The following is a 17,077-nucleotide window of genomic DNA, read 5'->3' on the forward strand; positions in this document are numbered from 1 at the left end:
AACTGTTTTTAACTGTGATATTAATTAAGATATTAATTAAGAAATGTTTCTTGTTATTAGAACCATTTCTGAAGGATCATGTGAGGACTGGAATAATGATGCAGAGAATTTAGCTTTGCCATCACATGAAGAAATTATATTTTAATGAGGATAATAATAATAAAATAATATATCAAAAGATTACTATACTGTATATTTAATAAAAATGCAGGTGAGCAAAGGATGCTATTTGTCATTTTTTTATGTGTGTATACACATTATATTATATGAATTATATATTATATGAATTATATATATAATGTAATTCATATAATATAATATAATATAGTATAATTAATAATATAATATAATATATAATATAATATATAATATAATATAATATAATATAATATAATATAATATAATATAATATAATATAATATAATATAATATAATCTATGGTATTTTAAATCACCCATATTACCATCTGCCAGTTAAAAATGAAGTCTTGCTTGTAATACTGCAGCCTCAGCAAGTACGACTAATGAATAAAACAAGATTTCAACCTACTTTGTCTTTTGTACCTGAAATACTTCTCATTGCATCAGATAAGGAGTTCCTGCTAAACTATTACTAGTGACATCACCACATTCTCAGCATAGTATCCCACAGGAAACAACGATCAGAGGAGAAAGCAAGATTGGAAAACCTGTCCTGACATGAGTGTGAAACTGTCAGTGAACTCTGACCATAGACGTTCTCCCTCTGCTGCATAACCCGGTTTCACTCGGCACGTTAAATATGTCACGCCGGTCATTCTGGGAAATCGAGGAATTGCATATTGCATTTTTAGACTCAATGCAAGTTAAATAATGAACTAAATTATATTTAAGGTCAAGAGAAAGTCAGTCAAGTACAAATAGGTCAAGCTCTGCAATAAACACCCTGTACTTAGGGAGAAAACTGTATGCAAACAAAATGAAAACCAGTTCAACTGCCACAGGATGATACGGATGCTGGAGAGAATACACTTTTGGAATATCTTTGTTTTAGAACACTAGGAGTCTGCAGGTTCTTCCATTTTTAAATAAACACGGACTCTTACGATTCAGGGCTCAACCATTAGAAATGTTTTTCTGCATTAGTTTAAATATGCACTTGCCAAGCCAATATTTTCACTGGCCTCATTTATTCCTGTGATGGTGAAGCAAAATTTTCACTATATTTTTTTCCCAACATTATCTAAAATAGAGTTGTCAAACATATCGGTACTACAAAAATATGGGACCAGCATTTCAGAGGGACTGCCTTCTGTACTATGTTGAATATGGAAGGTGGTCCGCCGGAAATTAGATATTAAAAGGTGTTTTAAATATGGATATTTTCTAAAACAAACCCATCGATTTACTTCAGACGGTCTTTATTAACCCCCCAGAGCCATGTGGATAACTTTTATAACGGATGAATGCACTTTTCGGTCTTCAAATTTTGGGCTGCCATCATAAAGCTTGGAAGAGCCAGGACATGATTTTATTACTCCGATTGCATTCATCTGAAAGAAGATTTTTACTGGCATTAGTACAGAATATTGAAATATTGGTACCATGACAACCCCATCTAAAACAAATACATAATGACAACCAAGTACTGGCCCAGGGACTGTGTATTCTAAAGCAGTCCATAATGTCATAAAAGATATCGCAGCTAACAAAGTCCATAATGAGTAACTCATGACCAGCGGTTAGATCATAGACGGTGCATTTATCATCTGGTCAAAAATGTTCATCCTAGTCTGACATCAAGACAAAAGTTCATAGTGCTTAAAAAAAGAACAGCAAGAGGGGATGAGGAAGTGTCAGATGAACTTCCTCTCATTCTTACTGGTTATTGTAAAGCTGATCTCTCCCTGCATGATATCACCCACGCCAACCGTTGTTGCTGTGGAAGTGAGAAGCCTTTGTTTACCTTCTCTTCCTCTTGGTAAAAATGTAAAAATAAGATCTTGTCTATGGCTACAGGGTGTGGCCCAACACAGGATGTCAGTCCCCAGACTCAAGCCTTTCCTGTCTTCTCTGAGAAGGGCAATGAAGAAGCATAAAAAACCACATTTACACCCAAACATCTCAAACTGACATATCAGACGATTAAACCAAACTAGCTGCATCAGCTGCTTAAGTATCAAGTTTGGTAACAGGTAAATACATAGATGTAGTGCCACCACACCTACAAACGTCTTTTGTAGAGTCAGCAACTATTTGCTCTTCATTAACCGACTGGAACAAGTTCAAGTTCTCTGGAGCAAAATAATTAAAATATGAAACTATGGATATGCAATTGAGCAAGAACATGAGCGCTCTTATAAAACTAAGGCCTCATTGGTCAGCATTAGCTTCAAACCAAACAGGTGTCAAGCAAGTTGATTTCTACACTTCCGTTAAAAAGTTTGGGATTAGTATGATTTTGAAATGATTTTGAAAGAAGTCTCTTATGCTCACCATTAAGGCTGCATTTATTTGATTAAAAACAGTAGTATTGCAAAACATAATTTCAATTTTGTCTTCTTTTAATAATTTCCAAATGCAATTTATTCATTGCTCTTTAGTGTCACACGATCCTTCAGAAACCATTTTAACATACTGATTTGCTGCTCAAGAAATTTCTTATGAATACTGAAAACAATTGTGCTGCTTAATATTTTTGAGGAAATTGTGATGCATTTTTGTTAGCATTGTTTGATGAACAGAATGTTGACAAGAACAGCATTTATTTGATATAGAAATATTTTGTAACATGTCTTTAGTCACTTTTGATCCATTTAATGAATGCCTGCTTTATATATATAAAAAGTTCGTTTTTCAAAAAGAAATCAAAATTTCTTATTTTTGGATGGTAGTGTGATTTACATCTGAATGTACTTTGTGCTTCGTTCACACAGTATCCGTCTCTGACACACGTATTTCATGTCAATCCTTGTGTCAACACAAGAATGACGGGTTTGAAACTAAGTTTATTTTGTCAGGTACATTAAAACAATTTTGTGTGTTATCTGAGTTGAGGTCACACTGCACAAATACTTTGCAGTATTTGCCCCTAAAGGGGCAAAGCTCAATCCAGCCATACATTACAAGTAGCTTTTGAAAGAAATTACCCGAGACTAATCACATGCGATGCCAACAGTCATAAATAGACTATTGTATATGGCACAATTGTTAGTTGTAGTCTGCATCAATGTTTAATCCATAAATTAACCATGAAGGTAAACGACTCAACACCAGTCGCTGTGCAAATGAGAGAAACATGACATCAGTAACATGGCTGTGTGTGAAGCAACATGAGAGGCGGAGGCTTAATCACTCTCGATTCTCAACCTGTCAGACCGGTGGGACAGCTATCCAGTAATCTATGCCAAGGACAACCAATTCCCCAGCCCTTTCCAAAGCACTTTAACTTTACACTCAAACCCAGGTGCAACACCACAGCCTCTGATCTGAAATAGACAAATAATTATGCTGCCACTGGCCAGTGTGTTTCTACAAATATCCACACCTTTTAATTTAAATGGGTCTTTATTGTCCAGCCTACCCAATACCAGCACCATTTGTGGGTCTCTCAATGGTGTTTGCCGGTCAAGTAACTTAAAGCATTGCTTAACAATTACTTAACTTTTTTAATAAAACGTGAGAAATGTATAGGTGTTTATAAACGTAACTAAAACAGTTCTCACTAACAAAATAAATGGTCAATGCCATTGGAAATATTGTAGGCTAACAGTACGGGACAGATAGTAACCAGAGACTTAACAATACATTCTCTGTTCTCTCTTTCAGAAGGATGCAGTTTCATGATAACAAGGGCAACAGTAGAGAACACGGACAGGACTAGGTGTTGGTTTCGTATTCATTGAGCTGAATAACACTCAAAATGCAAAAGAAGAGAGTAAACTACTGATTGAAGATGAGGTCTGTAAACAGACAAGTGTGCAAATAGGCTATTCCATTACAAAAAGATGTGTTAAGTTCATGCAGAGCTGTAAGTTAGAATTCACTGGTTGTGTCTTAAAACCTAGATATTCGTATCTAGACAGCATTTCTGGGTACCATATGAACATTTGTACGTTCGCAATCTAGGAAGCCCAGTACGTTGAGACACATCCATACAGTCGGTTAGTGGAAACACCTGTGGCCGGACAGCAGTCGACGGGCCCGGGCAGGACTCACCTGATTCACCGCGGCCTGATGTCCCGGCACTGTCCACGATTCAAGCGGGCTTACGCAATTATCCTGAGGTGAAGAGAAAAACCACGCCGGGCGGTAAAGGAGAGCAGGCTCGAATAATGTTTACCTCGGCTTCGAGGTCTGTGTGTGGACACAGTCGTTGAGGATTATCAGTGAAGTGTTTCCTGCTGCGCTTACTGCCGATTTGCGCTCTGGCTCCTCCCTGGACAAACGCTTTCCGGGACAGTTCAGAATGCGGCCAGAAGGGGGCGCACCCACCATAGAACCATAGACTGTAAAAAAAATAGAACTCATTAGAGCACTATGATGACCCACTAACACTGTTTATAACAAGAACAATACATCATAAAATGCTATGTATTTTAAACACTTGGCTCCACGTATGTAATAAATATATAAGTAAATAAAGAAGATAATTTAGCACACCCCACCTCATTTTCATTACTTGCAATGCAACAGAAAATTATAATAGTTCACATCATACATATAGCACATAAGTAAATAGTATATGTACTTGGTAAACATATGGTATAGCCTACTTTAAGTATAACCATATTAATTTCAACAAAGTATTTAAAATCTTGTTTAATTGAATTTCATATAAATAAATAAATAAATAAATAAATAAATAAATAAATAAATAAATAAATAAATAAATAAATAAATAAATAAATAAAACGGTTTTGTTAAATCAAGGCAAACAACTCATTTTATTACATAGTTGCTTTATTACATAAATCCTCTATAAAGCCTCTTTATTTTAAGCATAAATCATTGTGGGAATTGGGTTTCTGAATGCAAGATTGTAAAGAATGCCCAGATGTTTGAAATATTATCCAGTAGTTATTTGTTTTTAATGTGATGATTTGTAAAAATAAAAGTTGTGTTTAAGGGGTAATACATTGGGAAATCAACTTTCCCTTAAGCTTTTTATTATATAAGGTCATGGTAATATAAGAATATCATGTAAGTTGCTGAAAACTTCATTATTAGTCGAAGAAAAGCTTTTATAGACAACAGGCCCAGAAAACGATCATGTGCTACATCCTTATGTCATTTCAGTAGCCCCGCCCACCGACTCATGGAGCTGTTCGGCTCACGCTAGCCAGTAGCAATAAACATGCAGAAGAGGATAGCAAGATATTGTGGAAGAACACAGTCGCAGCATAAGCTTCCTTCAGATCCTAATATTAGGAATGTGTGATACTTCATTTATAGTGAAGTTCCAGCTCACGTGGGGAAGATTGTACGCATGTTAGCTTGATTTCACCACTAAATCGTTTGTAAATAAGGCTCGTGGTCGTGAATCTTTATTTGAGGTTTGAAGTTTTTGTTATTTTTGGCCCAAAATGTATTTTCGATGCTTCAAGAGATTCTAATTAACTAACTGATGTCACATATGGACTATTTTGTTGATGTTTTTCAGGACATGGACAGAAAAGTGTGCATACTCCATACGCTCTCGGACTAAATATAAAATTAAACTGGGTTCCGAAGATGAACGGAGGTCTTACGGGTGTGGAATAAGATTAGGGTGAGTCATTAATGACATCAATTTCATTTTTGGGTAAACTAACCCTTTAAATCACCTTTCTTTCACATTCTGACATTCAGTTTGGAGTTCAGGAGGTTGTCTTGACCAGGACCACACCCCTAAATGCATTGAAGCAACTGCCATGTGATTGGTTGATTAGATAATAGCAATAATTAGAAAATGAACAGATGTTGCTAATAATCCTTTTGGTAAGTGTATATTGTCCAGCCCTAAAACCTTGTCAATAGTTTTTGTCAGTGTTTATTAAAAAAAAAAAAATCAAATTATGCAGAATATACCATGGTAAATATTTAATTGATGAGTTGTCAATAAAATATATAACAATTCAATATATAGTGTATGATTTTACCACAAAATTCAACATACTGATAAAATGATAACTGCAAATCCATGATCGGAGTTCCAGTTCTGATCCATTTGCTTCTCTTTTCTGTAGCTTTCGGCAGACTGTAAATATATACCTCAAATTTCTTGTCAAATGTATTTATACAGTCAATCTCAAAGTTCTTTTCTGGTTTAGGTTTGTTTTGAGTGTTTTTGGCGGCATTCATGCTGAAAACCAATGCTGCCGCTTAGTCTTTTTGCCACTCGGTGAGCGTAACAAAAAGTCACTCTGGCCAGCGGTGATGTCAAGCACATATATTGTCTATTAACCAGTTCCACTTCCCTTCCAAAGTTAATTGTATCGGCATCAATTCAAGCTCAGTGCTTCACTGTTAAATTTCCAATAAACACACATGATTCATAACTGCACTTATTAGCAAAACAAAAGTGATTTATTAAAAGCAAAACAAAAGTGATTTATTACATTAACTTTGATACATTTTCCTCCAGCTGGTGCCACTGCGCTCAAATGTTAGCCGTGTTAGTAAAAGCTAATTAGTGATTAAAATGTAAATTACAGTGAAATTCAATCACTGGCTTAGCACTGGTTAAAAATCACAGACTGAGAGCATGAGCTCCTTCTGATGGGGTAGTTATGAAGAAAGTTGGAGATCCATGATATTTCTCCTGTAAATACACAGAAAAGTATATTACTAAGTTATGAATAATCATATTTCCTAAAATATCTTTAAACATTTAACTGAGTGAAATTGTCATAGAAAGATTTGCAGAATCTAGTAAAAACCTGAATGTGTTTCACTGCTCTCTCCGTGGCATGAGCCTGAAGCAATGTAACTGTGCATCCACCGAACCCTCCCCCTGTCATCCGACTACCGAACACCCCATCCACCTCCAGTGCTGCCGACACCAGCTCGTCCAATTCTGGACAACTGACCTCGTAATTATCCCTAAAACAAACAATATCAACCACAATCAAAGAATGCATTATTTAAAAAAAAAAACACCTATCGAACAACTAGGTTAAGCAACCAACATTTCAGTCGCTAAAAACACTTCTAATCTAGGGATATTTTCAAGGATTTGACTTCTGTTAGTCTTCCAACATAAAGCTGATATAATGCTGCTATAATCTTGCTTAGATTGTAAATGTTTACCTAAGAGAATTGTGGCTCTCCACCATCAGCCTCCCAAACTCTTTGTAATCGCCTCTCTTGAGTGCCTCGGCAGCTTGCGCCGTGCGTTCAATCTCCTCAATCACATGACGTGCCCGTTGGTATGTCACACTGTCTAGTCGATCCTTGGCAGCTAATCAATTCAGATTTGAAATATGTATATTTTATTATGAAATGACCTCGATTAAAGATATATAACATGGTGCCTTGTCAAAACCTTTCTTTATCTTACCCTCCAAATCTTGCAAAGTAGCATCTCTTAGACTTCTCTTGCCCAAAATGGCTGCTGCGCTCTCACATTGTTTTCGTCTGGTGGGATACTCGCTGCCTGTGAGCGAATGCCTAACGTTGGAATTAGTGATCAGGATTACAAGTCCAGGGTCAGCTAAAGGGACACCAGTGGCTTCCAAAGATCTGAAAAGATTGCATTTAATTTTGGTAATAAATATTTTCACCATATTTTGTTTACACCTTATTTTATAGTAAGTATACTTACAGTGTACTTTCAAAACTGTTTCAAAACCGCACAATGAGGTAATATAAGGTAACTACACTATATTGCCAAAAGTTTTGGGACGCCTTGCTTAATATGCACATAAACTTTAATGACATCCCTATTCTTAATCTGCAGGGTTTAATATTTAGTTGGCCCACCCTTTGCAGCTATAACAGCTTCAGCTATTCTGGGAAGGCTTTCCACAACGTTTAGGAGTTTGTTTAATGAAATGTTTGACCATTCATCTAGAAGCACATTTGTAAGGTAAGCTTTGTGTCTGTACTTGGCTGACTGCATTGTGCCAAGTGTAAAGTTTGGTGATGTAAGGCTTGGATGCAGCTGCATGGCCATGAAAACCCATTCCATTAAGTTCTTTACACACTATACTTGAGCTAATCTGAAGGCCAGACCAAATTTGGATGTCTGCAGAAAGTTGGTGACTTCTGCACACTGTGTGCCTCAACATCGTTGACCTGCTCTGTTGTTTTATGTGGCTGAGTTGCTGTTGTTCCCAATTGCTTCCACTTTGTTATAATACCACTAATAGTTGACCGTGGAATATTTAGTAGCGTGGAAATTTCATGAATGGACTTATTGCACAGGTGGCAACATATCACGGTACCATGCATAAATTCATGAGCTCCTGAGAGCGACCCATTCTTTTACAAATGTTTGTAAGAAGCATGCTGCGTCCCAATTCGCCTACTTATAATATGTCCTAAAAGTATGTATTCTTTTTGTGAAGAAAAAGTACATACTTTTGAGTGTGTAGCAGAAAAGTATGCAAGCGTCGGGACATACTACTTCGTCATCTTTAACAGACTCTGTCGCTTAATTACGTGCAACCCATCATCTGTCCCTGTCAATCATCGTCAGATTCGGCACATTTCAAATCCTCCACATTCAGTTTCATTTCCAACCGTATTGGAGAGAAATGTAGTAGCACGTTGATTTGCCATATGTGGCTCTCTAATGCATAGACTCATGTGTTTGCAGTTTAAATATAATGACGCATTTAAAAGTTAACGGCCAAATGTACAAAAGTTTACAATGCTGCTGCAGATGAATTATAAGGTAGATAGCACTGAATATATATCTTTTTGTCAGGTTAAATACTCATAATTGATCACTTAAATGAATCTTTGTCTAAACCAAACTCAAATTAATCTTTATCTAAACCTCTCAACTTAACCGTCAGACTCGCACATCCGTCATGTTTGTAGTTTTCTATCACTTTTTTATGCACGTTTGTAGTTCTAATCGAATCCTCGTCCAACTCGCAATGGGTTGTGGACAAAATCAGCCTTTAGAGTGTGCATCGATCCCCACTTCGAATTCTGACCGGAAATAGTAGACCATCCGGTTGTATTTGGAATACTATTTTCAGCATACTACGATTTGGGACATACTAATTCTTATTTCGAATTGAGTATGGATAGTATGCGAATTTGGGACGCAGGGGCAGTCTGCATGTCTATGTGCTTGATTTTATACACCTGAATTCAATGATTTGGAGGGGTGTCCCAATACTTTTGGCAATATAGTGTATATGGGTTAAGGTTAGGTTTAGGGGTAGGTTCAGGGTTAGAATCTAGTTATGACCCAGTTATTGCTATAATACATGTACATGCGGAACAGGACTGTAAAAAAGTACTACCATTATTTTTGTAAATAAGCAACAAAATATAACTGATTCATTGTAATCTGACAGAAGAATATCGATTGGAAAATATTTTTACCTGCAGTCAATGAGTAATGCATGGCCCTCTTTACCCAGAACGGACACAAACTGGTCCATGATGCCGCAGGGCACAGCAGCATGAGTGTGTTCAGCCTGCTGACAGGCCACTGCCTTTGCTACCTGATTCCCATCATCTGTGGAGGGGCAGAAAAGATGTTCACCAAGGATGCATTTATTTGATCAAAACTACAGTACAAAAACAATAATAAAAGCTATGGTTATGAAAGGACTTTTTTCCATCATAATGCAAAGCTTGTGGTAACAGAACCATAAACTTATTTGTTAGTTATAGTTCTGTTGCCACAAGCTTTGCAACCTCAGAACATGTCTGTCTTAAACACTTTGTATGTTATTATCAGTTAATTTCTCTATAGAAAAATAATTATGGGGATTTTACAAATACCATTTAAAAAGTGTGTGAGGGTGCTTACCAAAGGTGCTTACCTGGACACAACTGCTGCAGGAAGGTGTACACAGCCACTTCAAGTGAGGCTGAGCTGGAGAGTCCGCCTCCTAGTGGCACACTACTGGCTATTACAGCTCTAAAGGCAGGGATGGGCTGTGCTGTTCAGAGAAGACATAAAATACCATTAGGTTCGATTCGGTTCAGTTTAGAAATACATGCATATTAATATACATTCCATTCTACAATAAGTATACATTTAATCAGAGTAAGACAACAGTGTGCTCAGCAACTATTCTGCAAGTGTTGCAAGTATTGGAAACATTGCATTAAAAAGTTAGTTTAAAGATGAGTTCTCAGCATGGCCCCCTAGGGTCACATTTCGTGCTAGAGACAGACTAAATGCACACATACTCATTACTTCCCTTTTTTGCCAGATAGACAAAAAATGATGGCAAAAGATTACCTCTGTAGTGCTGTACAACTCCCTTTACATAATTGGCCCAGTTTGGCTGCCCTCTTAAAAGTGGGGTCAGTTCATTTGGGAGATCAAAGTCCACCATCCTGGGCTCATCAGCAGCTTCAGTCAGAGTTACAACACAGCATTTCTTGCCAGAAGTTATACTGCCCACCATAACGGTCACCATCGGCAAGGCCTGAAACCATTTAAACAAATATTATTAACTCAAGAAAGATTGTCACTAGTAAGTGCTGGGTTGGATCTAAATATATATATATATATTTGTTCCTATCACTAGATCCTATTAAAGGCACTCTATGTACTTTTTTCACCACTAGAGGTTGCTTATTCAAAACAAAGGCGTAGCTTGATGGCACAGATTGAGTGTGGAATCTGAGTTGTAGTCTATAGCTGGTTGAAAAAAATCGGGATGGGACACGGACAGAAATTATGTTTATGGACGAGATTATTAGTGTTACTGTAGTATGAAGCATAGCAGGGTCGGCCCTGCGGGAGCTGAATAAGGACGCTGAAGCATTTACTAATGAGAGACGTTTAAAACCTGTAATTTGCCACATGCAGTTGCCGCTTCTGCTTCCTCCGGGTGTGGTAAAGCAGCACTGTTTTATCATATTAAATACATTTGAGTGTGTTGAAAATGATTTACTCTGTGGGTTCCCTCCACGGCTGCTATAAGACACTTGTTGCACACTGCATTAAGCTAGATCAATATTAGAATATCATATTAATAAATGCTGGATGGCTTGTGTTGCTAAATGGCATACAATTAATTTGAAAACATATTGTATTGTATGACAGAGAAAACCCTGTAGACTACAATACAACAATATATTCAATATTAGATAAATGAATGCAATATCTTGACTGATTTTTTGTTGTTGTTGCATATTTTAAAACCAGCTTTTTCGAATGTGTTGATACAATTACTACAGAAGACGTAAATCTCTTTTCTGTAGGCCTACATTATTCTTGTCGACTCAACGGTTCCGGCTCAATCAATGGCCTTTGGTTCCATAATGAATGACAGTGAACTATTGGCTCGAGAACGGACCAATTTAGTCTGAATTGGTCTGAGTGCATTTCTAAAACCAAAGTGAAACTCTTGTCGAAATGTGTCAAGAAAAAGCTTAAAGTCTAATCGGGGTTGATGGTGACAAATCAATTCAGGTTTACGATGCTTTTGGGAAACGCAGCGGTTTTGTGAATTGTTTCAACTGATTAATTCCTAATTTTCGTTTTAAAATAGGAAACCACTAATTTGCGTCAAAAGAATGTTGTAAATATTGCACTTTCATTTTTTACTTCACCAATAGTTGCTGTTATTTACCAATAGTTGCTGTTAAATGGGATTAAGTCATTAAAGTGTCATAGCCTACCATTGGGAGGACAAATCCTTCATTATAATCTGTGTGTTCTCCGATTAAATTCACACGTCCTGGGGCGCAAACGGCAACATTTGCATCATCCCCGTCAAATGTCTCCCGATACACACGACGAGCTTCAGAAACTAAATCTGCAACATTTGTAAGGGGACAAATGTTTGCCATTGTGGCGCAATATTGCAGTAAAGATTCCCGTTAGCTGAAGTCATGCAATTTAAAACACAGAGCAACTCGTTACAGCAAAAGATGAATACAATTTAATTAATCCATAAAGTTCATAAGGAATAGAAACCCATGACAGAAACCAGCAGGTCTAGTTCAGATACTTCCTGCAAGAGTCCTGATTGGTGCCAAAAGTCACATGACACGTTTCTCAACATGCTGCAGTGTGAAGGTCCTGTTCTAACCTGATAACATTTTAAGAAAATATAGAAGAAATATTAGAAAATATCAAGGCAAAAAGGCAATATCCACGAAATGTCATAAAATCCAATTATAACAACACTTGCAGACTTACAAAAAAAGTGTTTAGGTTATGTTTTATCAAACCACACTGAAAGATACGTTAATTACTGCCTTGATGACTTTTCACATTTTATTTAAAAAAAAAATATATATATATATATATATATAATATATATATAAATATATATATATATATATATATATATATATATATATATATATATATATATATATATATATATATATATATATACACTGTATAAACATTCAACAGTTAGAATGGTCTACAAACACTTTATTAACAGGTTTTACCGCCTCCTTTAAATAGCTTATTTGTGACACTTTTCTCCAACAGTAACAGTTACAATGAAACAGAAATAGATAAAAACATAATCCAAAAAATATATTTACATTCATGAAATGTATGACGGGATCTCCACAAATGCAGCTTTAGGACTTTGTATCATATAAGTGCTTTAAACCTTTTTCAAGCCATCAAATACTTCTGAAAACTTTTTTTTCTTTCATTTTGTTGCATATAAAACAGTTTATGTATAAAACATTGCATAATCTGACAGGGTCTAAAAATATCAATTTAGTGTCATTTAATCCTTTATGCAGTGAGAAAAAAGGTGGTAATAATAACCAACTTAACTTTGGTACTTACACATATCCATCCAGAACCATCTCTATAAACAAACAATGACGTTTGTTAACATCACAACATTACATTTTCATGTATTACATATTTTATTTGAAGTCATGAAAATAATGAATTCTCTGAGCTACTGGTTATTTCCTTCATCTATGGAACCCTTTCCTGCTGTTGAGCCCTTAACTTTCTTTGAGGTCTTGGCTTTGGCAGACTTGACAGGTTTCTCACTTGTTTCTTTGAGTTCAGTCTCCTCTATTTCCTCTGTGTCGTTATCCTTTTCCACTTTCACTTTACGAAGTTTCTGCTTTGCTTTCACAGGAGCAGTGAAGGTAAGCGAGGCTTTATTAAATTCTAAGGGAAAGATCCCCACGTCCCCATCAAAGCGGTTTTTGGCCACCTGAAGGGACCTTCGGCCGGGACATGTCACCAACTTCTTCTCCTGAAGAATGAGCACGTTATCTGCCTCCTGACTGGCCTTATTTGAGGAAAACCATACATTAGACCTTGTGGATTTTCTTAAACTTAAAATCTTACACTGTGCTCCGAAGATGAACAGAGGTCTTACGGGTGCGGAACGAATTTCATTTTTGGGTGAATTAACCCTTTAATGCCATATCAGTATCTAAGACTATCTTCATTGTAAAAAATACAAGACTTGCATAAAAAATTTAAATACAGCAGTTAAGATTATATATGATAAGATTACATATGATAAAAATGCAAAAACCTTTTTTGGTAATTTCTTAAGTGAGCTTACTACATAAAAAATGATGGAAACTAAGCATGTGCATGTTAAAAATGATATACCAAGTTTACAGCTCAACGAAAGTTGCAGAGGAATAAACATGTGGACACAGTCTTTATCTACCAACCTTGGCTGTGCCAAAGATGGATGCTGTCTGCAGTTCTTTATCATCCTCTTCTTTCCGAGGGTGGATAATTAAAGTCACATGACAGCAGCTGTTTGTGGCAAACTTCCTGAAGGCTCCAATTATGTGGTCTTGTACTGCAAATCTAAGAGAATTTTTTTTTTGTAAGAAGGCATTATTATTAGTAATCCATTTATATATATATATATATATATATATATATATATATATATATATATATATATATATATATATATATATATATATATATATATATGACAATTAAAAAAATGCTAGATTTTAATATAAAAATAATATAATGATAAATGAGCATAACTAGAAACATTATTATTGAATATAGTATTTCCTTGACTATTTCACTAATTGTCATGACTTTCCAAGCATCATAATCACACTTTTGAAATCTCTCAACATTTCCAATTTTTCAGGACCAAGGAAACTTTGAATAAACAGTATATTAAAATTGTTGCCTCACTTGTCCAGAGACATGTTTTCTTGGCCCATCATAAACTGCAGGTTGTCAATGATCACATGACTAATGTCATACAGGTAAACAGCATGCTGCATGGTGTCCAAAACAGTCCTGTACAGAGACAAAAATGTCAGATCATATTTAAAGATCATGAGAAGAAGCTGGTCCTTTGCAAAAGGAAAATATAAAAGTGTTTTTTTAATGTAAAAGCCAATATAATAAAAATCCACTTGCAATACAATACATATTTACAATCAAACAGTGTATTCAATTTTTACAAAAGAATGGCAATGGTTTACTTGATGTTCTGCTGCCCATGGAAGGTCATAAAGTAGAGAGGCAGGTCTTCAAACTTATCAGCCCACATGTCATACTGGTCCAGGTTCTCCTCCAGCCTTTGCTTGGCAAACTGGGTCAGCATTATTTTGGCCAGACGCACATTGTTGATTTCAAAGCTGCCCCATAATGTGTTGACACCCTGCATGCACAGATCTAGGGCACACTCGCTGATGAAGGTGGTCTTTCCACTGCCTGTGGGACCTGCATATACAAATATATACATAAGAATAAATACTACAATTATATCTAAGTAACATTTATTGTTTATCTAATATTTATACATTTATTTTTAGATTTATATTTCATACATTTAATAATAATTATAAATATTGTTATTTTAAACAAACAAAAATGGTTAGAGTGCAATTAAGCAAAACAAAGTAATCCTGTGTTGAATGTACCTGTAAAAACCGTCAGCTCCCCTTTGCGATGACCTTTAAGGATTCGATTAAGCTCAAGGAATCGAGACCACTGTATCCCAGCCACCTGCTCCACATTAGCCAATTCCCCGTACACATCCTCCCGGAGCTGTTTGAAGGACACAATGGACTTGTGAGCAGCAGGGATGGAAGCCTTGACAATTCGCAGTAAATTCCTGCCCTGGGCCAAAGCCTCACTGGGGCATGGCTGAAACTCCCCAGGCCGGATCAGAGAGCAACGTTTCAGTGCAAGTTTCCTGGAGAATATTTTTGAGGCTTCCCAGGAGCGCATATCTCCCCCCAGCCACAGTGTAACTTTCTTGAACTGCTCCAGATAAGGCAGGAGGATCGGAGGCAGACAGCTTACACCCCGTGGCAAGGCCAAAGACGGAAGACCTGTAGCCTGACTCACTGCCATGCTGTCCACCTCACGTCCCGTGAGCACAACCTCAGCGTCTTTCCGTCCTATCAAAGGCAGGCCGAAGAGGTTGTGGTAGCTGGATACTTTTGGGACCGTGGCTTCAGTGTAGACCACCCGGCCGTCATCTTGCATGGCAGCAGAAAGCAATTTAACACCCCGGAGGCCCGAGTCACGTCCACTAAACCAGGGGAACACCAAACTCTTGGTGGGTTTAAAGAACCTGACCCCAAATTTCTTCAGTGTGGCATTGGTGATTTTACCGATCTGGAACATGGTTTTAACAAGCTGCACTTCCTCGTCCACGAGGTCGGAAAATGGCACGGAGCTGCTCCATATTCTTTGCACCTCCTTCATCTCCATCTCTCTTTCTTCTTGCTCCTCCAAGCTCTCAGGAAATCCCAGCAGCACATTAGGGCTGATGGACGTCTGACCATCATTCAACATCACCTCAATGCAATCCTGGAGGTCCTCCCAGCTCCCCTCCACTAAAGTCTCTTTACACAGAAATTGTCCGGTGGTTTTATCGATAAACAATGAGTAGTTCTCTTTTCCAGATCCCTCAGGTGCTGGTTCCATAAAAAAACTAGGAGCATGCAAGCAGCTGTAGCCATCATGGAAAGGGATATCTTTAGAACGAAGATACTGTTTGATATCAGTCACTGTGAGCGGCTGGAGAGGGAAATCGATGATAGACTTTGCATCTTTTCTCAACGTTCTGCAGAAATATAAGTCAACAGGAGATCGTAATCGGTTTTCAGAACAATACAAAGTTGGCATCCTAAAAGAGTTCTGCAGGACTGGATTGAGGCAGGGCTGGTAAAAAGATAGATATCTCCAGGGAGGAAGATGAGAGGGTTTACAAGGACTACCGCCCGTCCCTTGCAAGAGATAGCCTGCTCCCCTGAGAAACCTGCTCCTCCACATTTGCTGCGAATTCAGGACATCAGACCTGTGCTGATTATAAAACATTTTCACAATTATAATATGCAGTTTTAAAATATGTGGCTGAAACAGAATTCCAATATATTAAGATATTTAAATGGGATCATGACAATGTACTGCACAAAAGCAATAACATTCCAATCATTATTAACTAAATTATCATTATTGTATTCATGATGTACACAGATCATTAGTAGATGTGCATTCAAATTTCATGAAACTCATATATTTTCATAATGAATGCACATGAACTATTGGAATGCTTGCAACAGATTTATTAATGAAAGTTATTATAAAGCGTCACCAAAAATAACTGTATAACGTTACCATATATGCATGACCCCTAACGTTATTACTCAACCATTATGTAAGTCTATCTATAAAATGAATGAAGATAGTGAAGAGAAAGTTTCGCGGGAAATATGTATAAGAAGCGCATATACCGTAAACTTGAGATAAACTTACTAAACTGTAGGAAGCGCGGCAAACTGTTATCATGTGTCTGCATGTCCCATTGAACATGAGTCCGAACTCCAAAATACTTCCGTGTGAAACATGAACCTCTTGTCGCTGTGTGTCAAGACAAAGCGAATTAGACGGTGTTGCTTTAAATCGTAATAAACATATCTTCATAAATAAGTAAGCTATCATTGTTAAATTCCCTGTAATAAAGTTGTTGGGAACT

General features: G+C 36.9%; 3 protein-coding genes across 5 annotated transcripts in view; all 3 read right to left on the reverse strand.

Annotated features, from left to right (window-relative positions):
* llgl2 (LLGL scribble cell polarity complex component 2) overlaps positions 1-4,417 on the reverse strand; it is a 31,673-nt gene extending 27,256 nt beyond the window's left edge. For both annotated transcript variants that reach the window (XM_067429416.1, XM_067429415.1), the window contains exon 1: positions 4,197-4,417. The gene's annotated coding sequence lies outside the window, so the exon portion shown is untranslated. The remainder of the gene's footprint in view (positions 1-4,196) is intronic.
* Positions 4,418-5,993: 1,576 nt separating this feature from the next.
* Positions 5,994-12,140, reverse strand: galk1 (galactokinase 1). Its single transcript, XM_067429464.1, has 8 exons — positions 11,784-12,140; positions 10,393-10,582; positions 9,968-10,087; positions 9,522-9,657; positions 7,519-7,700; positions 7,269-7,419; positions 6,899-7,061; positions 5,994-6,780 (listed from the first exon to the last, which is right to left on the reverse strand). Exons 1-8 carry the CDS (start codon positions 11,952-11,954, stop codon positions 6,709-6,711), a joined length of 1,185 nt encoding a protein of 394 aa, XP_067285565.1. The 5' UTR covers positions 11,955-12,140; the 3' UTR covers positions 5,994-6,708.
* A 399-nt stretch (positions 12,141-12,539) lies between these two features.
* Positions 12,540-16,955, reverse strand: twnk (twinkle mtDNA helicase). Of its 2 annotated transcripts, none has more exons than XM_067430021.1 (6): positions 16,858-16,955; positions 15,012-16,404; positions 14,571-14,811; positions 14,275-14,382; positions 13,782-13,923; positions 12,540-13,384 (listed from the first exon to the last, which is right to left on the reverse strand). In XM_067430021.1, exons 1-6 carry the CDS (start codon positions 16,912-16,914, stop codon positions 13,040-13,042), a joined length of 2,286 nt encoding a protein of 761 aa, XP_067286122.1. In that variant the 5' UTR covers positions 16,915-16,955; the 3' UTR covers positions 12,540-13,039. The 2 variants fall into 2 exon arrangements, with proteins under 2 accessions (XP_067286122.1, XP_067286123.1); XM_067430022.1 differs by having other exon boundaries at positions 15,012-16,399; positions 16,858-16,937.
* Positions 16,956-17,077: the final 122 nt, after the last annotated feature.

Source organism: Pseudorasbora parva, chromosome 21 (assembly GCF_024679245.1).
Source record: "Pseudorasbora parva isolate DD20220531a chromosome 21, ASM2467924v1, whole genome shotgun sequence".
Classification (NCBI taxonomy): domain Eukaryota; kingdom Metazoa; phylum Chordata; class Actinopteri; order Cypriniformes; family Gobionidae; genus Pseudorasbora; species Pseudorasbora parva.

What these genes read in the sequence shown, in the direction of transcription:
- galk1 (XM_067429464.1), bottom strand. Translation starts at nt 11,954, where the DNA reads ATGGCAAACATTTGTCCCCTTACAAATGTTGCAGATTTAGTTTCTGAA. An exon ending in AAGGATTTGTCCTCCCAATG is followed by an intron (nt 10,583 to 11,783) that starts GTAGGCTATGAC and finishes AAATGGTTTCAG; the next exon opens with GCCTTGCCGATGGTGACCGT. An exon ending in CCTGCAGCAGTTGTGTCCAG is followed by an intron (nt 9,658 to 9,967) that starts GTAAGCACCTTT and finishes GCCCCTCCACAG; the next exon opens with ATGATGGGAATCAGGTAGCA.
- twnk (XM_067430021.1), bottom strand. Translation starts at nt 16,914, where the DNA reads ATGTTCAATGGGACATGCAGACACATGATAACAGTTTGCCGCGCTTCC. An exon ending in GGAGCTGACGGTTTTTACAG is followed by an intron (nt 14,812 to 15,011) that starts GTACATTCAACA and finishes TTGTATATGCAG; the next exon opens with GTCCCACAGGCAGTGGAAAG. An exon ending in CATGGGCAGCAGAACATCAA is followed by an intron (nt 14,383 to 14,570) that starts GTAAACCATTGC and finishes GTCTCTGTACAG; the next exon opens with GACTGTTTTGGACACCATGC.